The following is a 12,027-nucleotide window of genomic DNA, read 5'->3' as shown; positions in this document are numbered from 1 at the left end:
TGTTGCCCTCATAGAACAATTTTTATCCTTACTAGCAAAGCATACTGTCACAGTCAAATGTTTTCACTAACACTTGATGAAACAATATGGATCTATGCAACCATGGTAGCAGATGCAGGGGATGCCCGATGGCTTGTGCAGCATTTTCTTGCCCTCATCAAGCATTTTATTTCATGGACAGTGATGATCATCTACTATGTGATAGAGTGGCCATCGAGCATTTTGACTGATACCATCAGTTGAACAGTGACTAAAGAGATTGGAAGGTATAAAATGCTTTGAAGCTGTTCAGCTCTTGCCTTATCCTGGGACCAAGCAGGGAGACCCGCCGGCAGTTACTTATCGCAGGGAATTGGTTTCCAGGGCTAATCTAATCTAGTGAAAGATAATACAAATTCATGGTTTCTAGGTCTGCGGCCCCATTGTTTTACCCTTTTATGTTCTCATTTTTTGGGATTTTTTGATGTCATCATTCGTGTATGCATATGGCATGGGCTGACCAAATGGGCGCTATTCGTCCTCGTGAACCTATTCTCTTTGGATCGAGGGGAGGATCATAGGATAAGAACAAAATGTGAAACCGAACGTATCGAAATGGATCCTTTCAGAAACTATGGTAGAGTACTACTGTTCATTGGGAGATGATAGAATAAAGAATATGTTCCAGAATTTTCCAACCAAAAAAAAAAAAAAACAAAAAACCCGGCATTATCTATGTAGTGTCCAATTTCTCAGTCTGAAATTTTTTTTTTGGCTCGACTGGCTGGGTGTAGGTTAAAACAAAACAAAAATGAATAATTTCCAATTGTAATCGAGCTAATTGTTGAGCTGAAAACCTTAATATGGAAACAAGATTCTTCGGCTAAATTGGTGAGATTTTCAAGGAAAAGTATGACAAGGGAGATACTTTAATTCACTGCTCAGTTCTAATTTAAAATGCTGTAATCTTTAGTACTGCGGTTCATCTTGTTAAAATATTTAATGGACTTTTGTCATAATCTTGAAAAGCACTTTTGAAAATTCTTTCTGATTTGGATAGAGTTTCCTTCACTAGTAGTGGACAGGGTTTTAGTGATTGGAATTGGTATCGGTATTGCTCTTCATTGGATAGATATAACTCTATTTTTTTTAAAAATCAGATTTTTTTTTTACATTTTTACCCTTGGTCCATACTGATCCATCAATATGGGATTGGTTAGGAATTGGCTGATCTAATATTGGCTCCTCAAACCATGGCGGTGAAGGGAGAAATTTTTTTTTTTTTTTGGGGGTAGAAAGCATGCTATTCATTCATGCGCGCCCAACGCCAAACAAAGGAGAACAAAATACATAACACTGATAGATAACATGATAATCGCGAGGTATGGATATACAGTATCCAAAACCAAGGAGTGGAAATTGACCCGGTCTCACATGCCATTGACTGGGTCATCCAGATTAGGTGTTGATTCACAACTACTACCCTAGGAAACAGGCTGTAAACACAGCTTAGTTTAAGCACATGCACATACGTGCGAATAAAAGGGTCCCCATACGTGCCGAAGAGTACAATGCTAGGTGTTGATTCACAACTACTACCCTAGGAAACAAGCTGTAAACACAGCTTAGTTTAAGTGCATGAACTTACGTGCCAATAAAAGGGTCCCCATTCGTGCCGAAGAGTACAATGCTACACTGTCCATGCGTGCCAACAATCTCCCACAACCTACTTTCAAACAAACTTACCGGATAAGCAATGGTCTGATGGATCGACAAGTGGAGCTTCGATTGACGGCAAGAAGATCACCAGAATCGCTACCACAACCTACTTTCGAACAGATCTACAAGGGTCTTTTGGATCGACGAGTGGAGCATTGTCCGACCACCGGAAAGGGTTGGTGCAAATTGAATGGCTGTTGGAACATCCGAGTCAGAGTCGGCATCACCTGTAAACACCAAAAAAAAAAGAGAAACGAAAAAACTCCCTTAATTGGGGGTTGTTTGCCGACAATGGCAGAAAGCCCCAACAACCACATAGCGGGGGGCTTCAGGGGAGGGGAAAGGGTCTAGAAATCGGTAGCATCAATGAGAAGGTTAAGGGTGTGGAGGTGGTGGATCCAGTCGGGGATGATGGAGGGTGTTTGGAAGGCGGCGGAACTGGGGTGCTTGAGAGTGGGTGTCGCCGTAGGGGAGACTTAGATGGCTGAGCAAGCACATCAACTTCTGGAAAAGGCAGCTGCAGATCTTGACGGTAGCCATAAGTGTGGAAGAGGGCTGGAAGAAGACCGGAGCGACGACAGTGGAAAGGTAAGGAATAGATAAGGGGAAAGAGGAAAAGAAAGGAAAAAAAGAAAACAAACAAACTTCACACCACTGGGGCGGAGATAGGCACACCACTGGGGCGGAGACAATCACACCACAGGGGCGGACAAGCAGCTACATAATGGAGAGACCATGAAAGGGCGTCGGTGATATGAAAGATGAAGTTCAGAGCGGCGCTAAGGTTTTCCCGTTTAGAGCTTCACCAAATGAATCATACCCGGTGGGATGGACACCTATAGGCATAAAGGGTATCTCTACAGTAGCACCTCAAATAACATCATGTGCATATTGGATAAGACTTAAATTTTGTAGATAAGTAAATCAGAAGTACTCTCATTAACATGTTAGTTTCATTTTATGAGTTATCCTTTTGGAAAAATAAAGCACTAAAAATTTTAAGGCTATCCAAATTCCAAAGTGCTGGTAGGTGATCAAGATTTACAAGGTCTGATCGGGTCTTGAATACTAAAGTTCAAAATGACTTAATTGTGTGTACATTATTTGATCGGGTTTTCTCTATCTACTTAACTGCTATGTGTCTAATGGGACTCATTCTAGTGTATGAGTGTTAGATTGGACCAATCTAATATAGGATAAGTTAAAAGATTTGATTTAACGTATTCTATCAGCTTCGAAGTTTTTGACGTATCGATCAAATACCTAATATTAACCCAGTTCGGCCTCCTTTGATCAGGGTTGAGAATGTACTAGTTCTCTCTCTTGGTCAACATTGGCCCTAAAGTCGGGCTAGGCTTGTTGATGGCCATGAAATTCCAATAATAATGGAGTGTGGAAGGGACAGCCAGCCAAGGAAACGAGTATCATTCATTCAACAGGTGCCATCATTCCAGGGAATGAATATTGAAGCAAATCATCAATAATCCAAAGGAGACAACAAGGCTATGCTTGTGACCTTCCATCTTGTGTGTGTGTGTAATCATTGTCGCCATCATTGCTAATTTGCCACACACACATGTTGTGGTCCCCTCCCTCACATCTTCTTCTTCCTCAATCCCTACTTCTTAGCTTAGCTTGGTTCCCATCCATCAATGGAAGTAGACTAGCTACTACTACGCGAGAGAGAGAGAGAGAGAGAGAGAGAGAGAGAGAGAGAGAGAGAGAGAGAGAGACAGCTGTTAATCCTGCCTGGTAGTGAAGGAGCGTTGCCATGTCAGTCTCATATTTAACGCCGGCAATCTGAGGTACAGGAGACACGTGATTCAGACACGTGTATAACAGGTTACAAGTCATCCTAGTCAGCACCTCGTGTCTTGTCAGCCTCTTCCTTATCTTTCTCGTGAGTGAGCTATGATCCCTCCTCTCTGTCCTCTCTGTGTCTGTTTTTAACAGTTCCCACACACCTACACTACAGAACACCATTTTTTTGTAAAATTCAAATGAGAGAGAGAGAGAGAGACTCACCGTCTTCCACAGTTACACTACTTTTACATTAACTGAGGAGGGAAAACCCTAGTAACAGTAACACCATAACCCCCCATCTCACGTACCTTAGATTCAGAAATTCCTCATGGAATGAATACTAAGTGCTTTGGATTGGCTAACTGGGTCCTGCAGCCTTAGACCTCTCAGCCCCAGTAAGTAGAGGATCGATCAAATTAAGACAAAAACAGAATAATGCAGTTGGAGAATGATAATACTGAATTTGAATTCATGCTGGAGAGAGAGTGAGTTGTAGATAAGAATCCGAGAATAGAAAAACCCGTGAGTTGAGTTGTGGCCCATCATGAATTTCTTTTCTTTTATTTTCCCATGAAAAATCTGATCAATCAACTTGTCTCTCTTTGTTATAATTTAAAAATATCTCTGCAGAAGAAAACAAAGGCAAATGCTATATTAATAAACCACCACACGCCATAATGGGAGATTGGCTGTTTTGAATCAAGGAGTTTATCTATCCATATATCTTTTTAATTATAAAGATATGGGTGAAACAGTGCCACCTGTTAGCATGCCGCCCCTGCATCCAGATACATGAGTGTGCGTAATGACCACTATATCTCTTAGAAAGATGGAAATGACCATAGGTGCGACAGCCATTTCTTACATCCCGTGTCTGTGCACAGAAGCGACCGTGTGCTGCGAGATCTATCCAATCCAAAAACGTTCCCCACGCTCAACACTTGCCCACAGTATCTGCCCCCCCCCCCCTCTCTCTCTCTCTCTCTCTCTCTCTCTCTCCATAGTACACTTGGAATTTCCATTACATGGCTTCAACAAACGGCTATAACCCTTAAGAGGAATTTTTTTTTTTTAGTAAATTACTTGGACACCCTCTATACTATGACCATTTTGCTTATGATTACCAACGTTTGAAACAATTACTTGACACCCCCTGAAACCTCACAGTGTTAGTCTACATTTAATGTTTAATTGAAAATATCCATTTTACCCTTATAACATATTCAATAGATAAACAGTGAAATAGGTTGAATGGAAAAATCCATTTTACCCTTATCACATATTCAATAAAAAAAAATGAAATTGACAGATTTACCCCCTTACCCTCCTCTTCCTCCTTCTTCTTCCTCCTTCGGCAACACCACCGCCCCTACCCCTATTGCTTCTTCTTCTTCTTCTTCCTCCGGCAACACCACCGCCCCTACCCCCTACTGCTTCTTCTTCCTCCTCCGGCAACACCACCACCCCTACCCCCTATTGCTTCTTCTTCTTCTTCTTCCTCCTCCAGCAACATCATCGCCCATACCCCTTACTGCTACTTCTTCTTCTTCTTCTTCCTCCTCCGGCAACACCACCGCCCCTACCCCCTACTGCATTGCATCTGCAACAAGACTGTTCAGTGCCTGGGGAATGGGAAAAAAAAAATTTGAAATAGCCCTCTGAATTCCATATTTCTAGATACAAAGGCCGGTTCTAGGGTTCTTGGGGATTGATTCCATCTCATTTTAAATTCAGAGACAGAATAGAAATTGGTGCTCAAGAACCCTAAATCCAGTCCAAAAAGAACCAAAAATAAGAAATTTCTAAGGATCCCTCGTTTTTTCAGTCTCAGCTGTTAATGAAATGTTTTCAATTTCTCGAACGAATTTCTCACCCCCCATCCTTAGAGCACCTTTCCAATTCAATAAAAACGAAATTCATTCAGTAATCAAAGTTTGAAAGCTAAATATATGGTTTCAAAACTGGACCTTTTCAAGCCTTCTACCAAAGTGTGGGCTTTCGACGAACAAGCCAAAATTCCAGCCTTCCAGGATCGATATTGACCATCCACCGGAATTCCCAACTCCTAACGCAAAGAAGAGAGGGGACTACACAGAGGACTCTATTGAAATAATCAATAGAGTGCGATTCGACCTTTCTGGCTGCCGTTTTTTTTTCTTCGCGCACAGCCATGGCTGCTGGTTAATCTGTTGTTGTTTAGGATTATGCTTTTGTTCACTTTGATTCCGATTTGATCTTTTGGGCTTAATCTTCGAGGATGCCCTTAATGGATTTTGAAACGGTTTTTTTTTTTTTTTTTTTTTTTTTGTTTGGTTGCAGGAAGGAGAAGAAGGAGGAGGAGGAGAAGGGGGTAAATATGTCACTTCACAACACCTTAAGGGTAATTTAGATATTTAAAAAATATTTAACCTATGGTAACGGTGATTGACTAATGGACCGGGCTACTTGAAAGAAATGTTAAACTATAGGGGGTGTTCAAATAATTGTTTAAGATGTTGGGAAGACTAAGCAAAATGGCCATAGCACAAGAGTGTCCAAGAAATTTACTCTTTTTTTTTTTCGGTCAATTAACCCTTAATAGGATTAAATGGTTGCCATAATTAAAACCCCAATCCTTATCTGAAATTAACCAATAACGGGAGGAGAGAATAGAGAAAATATTAAGAGATAAGAAAGAGAGAAAAAAAAGAAGAGGGGAACAGCCATTACTCTTCAGTGTTCAAAGAACAATTTATCCTTTTTGACCAAAAGTCATAGGATCTACCCTGCTCGGGCAGTGGATAGGGCGATGGTTGCGCTCCTAACTATGTGAGAAAGGACAGGCAGGCAAGGCGGCAGTTGAAGATCCAAATTGAAAGTCATAAGACTCAAACTGAAGTTACATTTTGTATTCCCATTAAATTTTGAACTTTCATTTCTTCTACACTGTGTAACTATGGCCTTGCTGAGGTTCTTATCTGATTATCTCAAATGTGGATAGAACAACTCACTTAGGATTCCATGGGTTTTTTTATTAATTAAAGTAAATTAGTTGGGCTCTCATTAAATAAGTGTATACATTTAGTTGGGCCCATCTATTACAGGTGGAGCCCATATGGATTTGGTTGCATGGCTGCCTGCCTCAGGGCTTAGCGGCCGTTGGGACTAAAGGGCTGCCACGTTTAGGAACGCATGCTCTCTTGAAAAGAAAAGGTATTCCTAAGGAAAGATGAAATGACAAACACATCCTTCCCAATTAGTAAGTTCCCAATCTCCCATTGTGTTTTAATTCATAAGTTTCTCACAATAATAAGGGTAAAATAGTCCACATGATCGATCAATTCCATCTATTTGGCTTTAGATTTGGGTTTGGAATATTGAAAAGTTAAAAAGATAAAAGATGAGACCTTCAAAATTCCTATGGTGGGGTTATGGTTGAGCACTTTCACAATGCACTAGGATGGATGAGGAGAATAACAACAGATGAAGATGAAGAAGAAGAGAACAGAAAAGGGAGGGAAAAAAATTCTGTAAGGAAATAAGTAATTAGTGTAAAAGAAAGACATCCATTAGAATCTGCTTGGCAATTAGTTTGAAGAAAGCAAAGAAGCAAAAACTATTCAAAGGAGAAGTAAAAAGAAGAAGAAGAAAGAAAGAAAAAGCTCATTGTGATGTCATAGAAATCAATCAATTTGGTTGGTTCTAGGTTTCAAATACTTAATTAATGTTAAGGAGAGGAGGAAAGGATGCCCAAGTACCTATAAATCTTCACATCGAGAGATGTGGTGTTAATAATCTCCCTCTCTACGTGGGAGCAACCAAACCAAAATCTTCCTTGTCTCTCCCTCCACATTTTAATTATCCAAGTTACCCTTCATAAATATTTTTTAAAAAGAAAAAATAAGAGAGAGAAACTGAATTCAGCTTAGAGGAGCAAGATTTGAAAGGATGGTGAGAGTTCACTATTAAACAGGCTGCCTAAGCTTAGAGTCCATCAATGAATCAATCATGTCTGCTGGAAGGTTTTAAAAAGGTGTGACTTGTGACTTGCGACTAGTGAGTTGTATTCCGGTGTGAGTGCATCTTCTCTCTTTCTCTCTCTCTTCTTCTGGCCTTTACAAACCAAGCTTTTTAAGCTTCTCCTAAGCGGCTAAGCTTTGCTAGTAACCCAACCCCTCCTTTTAATATATCATTCTCCATTGAAATCAAGGTCCTTTTAGGGTTTGGGTGTTTTATAACAGGAACAAAGGAAACGACAGAAAGTGCCAACGTCATACTCCAAGAATAATAAGATAATAACAATTTAGAAAATTCACTGAATCAAGTGTAAGCGGTGGGGACTGAGGAGCTAGGGATTCCTGGTCTTTGCTTTGGGTCGGCCTCATCTTTCTTTCTCTCTCTATTGAGTCTTGCCTTGCCTTGCCTTGCCTTGCCTTGCTACTTTGCAGAATCCCTAAAACTTTTTGTGGGTGTTCTCTTCTCTGAGCTTCTTTTATTATTATCTTTTCTAATTGGACACACTTCCTTCTTAGTCTGCCACTGTAATCATCACTTCTCATTTTTCCTCTAGAAAAAAAATACACTCTCTCTGCATTGCAATACCCCAAGTGACTGGAATTCACTCAGTTCTCTGTTCCCTCTTTATTTACATAAATAGAACAATTGAAAGGGTCATGAATGGGTAGAAAAGATTTGGGTAGAAATCGATCTGATTGTCTAATTTTTCCATGTTTGATTGCATGGTGGCCTTGATGATGGGTTCGATAGATGGTGGAGCCATATTTCTTATTTGTGTTGCAGAACTACTCAGACAAGCAATCAAAGAGTAGATAGCAATCCCTGAGAAATACCCATCATCATCATGATCATCCCTTCACGAGATTTTACTTTTCCCACATATCTTGCCACATATCAAATGATGCCTATCTGAGTCGTTCTTCATCTCTTGGGTTCAGAGCTATAGCAAAGAAAGGGCAAAGTGGTAGAGATTATCAATCAAACTCAGAAATTAGAGTATTGGGTTTTTGTTTCAGATTCTCTTTACTAAACTAACAAGCATGTTCTCTTCAACCATGTCAAATTCGACTTCTTTGTCTGAGGAAGCCAGTGTTTCTTCTGGTACTAGATTTCAGGAATTGAGTAGTTTGAATCCCATGTTCTCAGCGGTTTCTCCTCAGCAGCAACAGAAGATCAAGAAGAAGAGAAATCTTCCTGGTAACCCAGGTAAGGATGGAAGGTTATGATTAATTAAATCTCCTCAAATTTATCCTAGATTAATGTTTTAGCTAGGTTCCCTTTGGATCTTAATCTCTGTGGTGTCTCTGTTTATTTGATGGCTTCAGACCCAGATGCTGAAGTTATTGCCTTATCCCCAAAGACTCTAATGGCCACCAACAGATTTGTATGTGAGATCTGCAATAAGGGTTTCCAAAGGGATCAAAACCTTCAGCTTCACAGAAGAGGTCATAACCTTCCATGGAAGCTGCGACAGAGAAACAGTAAAGAGATAATTAGAAAGAGAGTTTATGTCTGCCCAGAATCATCATGTGTTCATCACCACCCTTCAAGGGCTCTTGGTGATCTTACAGGAATCAAAAAGCACTTCTGTAGAAAGCATGGGGAGAAGAAATGGAAGTGTGAGAAGTGCTCAAAGAGATATGCAGTTCAATCAGATTGGAAGGCTCATTCGAAAACCTGTGGAACAAGAGAATATAGGTGTGACTGTGGAACAATTTTCTCCAGGTAATATATTTTTTTCCCCCTTATTAATTAAAAATATGTTTTTTTGGGTGTGTGTGTCTTTCTGTTTGTCTCTTAAGGTTTGTCTTTTTAAGGTTCCAATAATCGTTCCTTCCTTCCTTCCTTATTATATCAGCTCTTCTGTCTCTTGGTTCTTCATCTCTTTGGACTCTAATGGACCTCTGATGTCCTTCTGATATAAATGGGAAGTCTCATGTCTTTAAGAGAGTTTTTTCTTCTGGTTCAGATGACTTTAGTTTTGGGTTTGTTCTTACACAAGAGTGGTAAGGTTTGCATGGAATGAATCTGAAACTTAAATGCATTGACAGGTTGCATGGAAGTGGACACCATTATTAAAAACAAGTGTCTATTATTGACAAAAGAAATTGGGGGAAAAAACCTGTTTTAACCCAAGAAAAAATAAAAGAGGGTAAGAGATAAACAAAAGACAAGAAGATGAGTCTTTATCCTGTTCTAGCTCTTGACTTGATGCATGAGTTCTTGTTGTCTTCTTGGTTTCTGGGTTCAAAATGAAAACATAAACCCAAAAGTATTTTTCTCATGTCCAAGAAAAACACAATCTTTACAACCCTTTTGGGTGATAAAATTTTAAGTTCACAGTCATTTCCATGGAAGGCTTTCTTTGCCTTTTCTTGTTTTGCCTTTCTGGTACATAGGTAATGGAGTGTTTGCAATCTTAAGAGAAATAATGAAACAACTGCTGTTGTCCAAGGAAAAAGTAAGTTATTCTAATCTATTTTAAAATGGCCCCATTCCTTTTGGAGTGTCTTGACTGATAAAATCCGTGATTTCTTTTCATGATACAATGCCATTATTTTCTTTCAGAACCTCTCTGAATTTTGAGATTCTGAACTAAGAAATAATAATAATAATAATAATAACTTATAAATCTGAAGAAATATCTCAATGGGAGCTGATTTCTTCTCTCTTTCTTCTCCCACAATCAAGAAATTATTGGATGAAACACCTTCTTCCTCATTATATTTAGCTTGGAATCATGTTTCATAGCCTACCTTACATGATTCCTTAATCCATATTAAAGTTATATTACTCTCTTTTTTCCTTTCAATTATTTCCATTACAAGTTAAGGAAACCATGTCCAACTTCTGTCCTCCTCTTTGTTTACTATAAACATTAAGTAAAAAGCCTAAACAGACCCAACCATCAAAAAGTGTTTTTTTTTTTGGTTTTTGAAAGTGATTCATATATTATAGGACAGATCTACTGCAAATAGAGATTTTAGCAATCTCCTTTGCATTATTTCATGTTCCATAGTTCCAGAGAGAGAGAGAGAGAGAGAGGGTTCCCAGGTTTGTCTTTATCGTTTGCCTATAACTGTATAAGTCTGGATTATTCTGCTTTTGTTATTTTGTTGTTGAAATTTACGAAATGTTGCAATGTGAAACGTACAGGAAGGACAGTTTCATTACTCACAGAGCCTTCTGTGATGCCTTGGCTGAAGAGAGTGCAAGACTGTCTACCAATCCTTTGACTGAAACAACAGACCCTAGGGTCAGGGACCACTCTACTCTTCATCTCCACCCTCAAAACCCTACTACAACTACAAACCCTCCTCCTCTCTTCATTCCCTTCTCAACCTCAACCCAACAAAGGCATAGTCATCAGCAGCAGCAGCAGCAGCAGCTGACCAATCATCCTCCTCCCACAAGCATCTCCCTCACTTCATGGGACCCACCTCATCAAATCAAGTATGAATACCATCACCCCAATCACCATCATCATCAGATCCCAAGCATCTCAGTTTCTCCTTTCTTACAAGAAGAACCACTACAGGCACCAGCAGCAGCCCACAAACCGTTGATGGTCACGTCACCCTTTCAGCAGCTGAGTGTGAGCCCCACCCATACCCATACCCATACCCATACCCACACCCATACTACTAACAATACTGCTCATATGTCAGCCACTGCACTCCTTCAAAAGGCTGCAAATGTTGGTGCAGCGGCCATTACAGGCGCTGCACAAGCTCAATCAGTGGGTCACATGGGGATAGGGACGTCCACCATCACCACCACCAACAACAACAACACCACCAATTATCGGTTGATGAAGATGAACGACTTCGGTTCAACAGTTGGTGGTCATCACATGGGTACAGCCGGAATCTCGCCGGAATATGTGGGATTTTCGTCAGGAAATCTTGCAACGTGGCAGAAAACTGACCGTCTGACTAGAGACTTTCTTGGTCTGGCTGGAGAGTGCGGTAGTGGTGGTGGTGGAGAAGGTGGTGGCGCCGGCGATGAAAGCATGGATGTTAACGTTAGAGATAATCTTTTATCGTTCAGTGGGGGTGTTGAGTACCCACCTGGTTTTGGGTTTGCTGAGAATTCCTCGGAAGCGTGGGGAGATTAATGTTGAAGCATCCTTGTTAGTAATGTCAGTGTCAGTAAAATTACCAAAATGCCACCGCTATTTTAGGTTCTTTGTTTGCTTAATATTTTTCATTTTTTTTTTGTTGAAGAATTTGCAGTAGTACTTTTTACCCTTTTTAATCTTATTTTGATTCCATTTTCTTATTTTCTTGTGTTTTTTTTTTTTTTTTTTTTTTTTTTTTGGGCTTCTGTTTAATTACTTTTTCTCATGTAGAGTAGTATATGGTGGGGGGCATTGTTGTAATTTCGGATGAGGTGTAAGTATATAATTAGGCCAAATTAGAGGCCCCAAAAAACTAAGTATATGAATATATATATATAGATAGATAGATAATTTTATTTCCTTAATTAATTAGTTGATTTGTCAAAAAGATAAAGAAGTATTATTGGGAC

The 12,027-nt window shown here is 39.8% G+C and overlaps 1 protein-coding gene across 1 annotated transcript; it reads left to right on the top strand.

Annotated features, from left to right (window-relative positions):
* The first annotated feature begins 8,461 nt into the window (after window positions 1-8,461).
* Window positions 8,462-11,504, top strand: LOC122643113 (protein indeterminate-domain 12-like). Its single transcript, XM_043836756.1, has 5 exons — window positions 8,462-8,703; window positions 8,823-9,222; window positions 10,654-11,109; window positions 11,140-11,255; window positions 11,294-11,504. The coding sequence occupies exons 1-5, from the start codon at window positions 8,538-8,540 to the stop codon at window positions 11,422-11,424; spliced, it is 1,269 nt and encodes a 422-aa protein (XP_043692691.1). The 5' UTR covers window positions 8,462-8,537; the 3' UTR covers window positions 11,425-11,504.
* Window positions 11,505-12,027: the final 523 nt, after the last annotated feature.

The sequence above is a fragment of the Telopea speciosissima genome, chromosome 10 (genome assembly GCF_018873765.1).
Source record: "Telopea speciosissima isolate NSW1024214 ecotype Mountain lineage chromosome 10, Tspe_v1, whole genome shotgun sequence".
In the NCBI taxonomy this organism is placed as follows: domain Eukaryota; kingdom Viridiplantae; phylum Streptophyta; class Magnoliopsida; order Proteales; family Proteaceae; genus Telopea; species Telopea speciosissima.
Note: the sequence above shows the minus strand (reverse complement) of the source record. Positions and strands in the feature narration are given on the sequence as shown.

Excerpts from the sequence above, each read along its gene's own strand:
- LOC122643113 (XM_043836756.1), top strand. The coding sequence starts at position 8,538 with ATGTTCTCTTCAACCATGTCAAATTCGACTTCTTTGTCTGAGGAAGCC. Across the intron at positions 9,223-10,653 it reads TGTGGAACAATTTTCTCCAG|GAAGGACAGTTTCATTACTC; the intron begins GTAATATATTTT and ends TGAAACGTACAG. Across the intron at positions 11,256-11,293 it reads AGTGGGTCACATGGGGATAG|ACCAATTATCGGTTGATGAA; the intron begins GGACGTCCACCA and ends AACAACAACACC.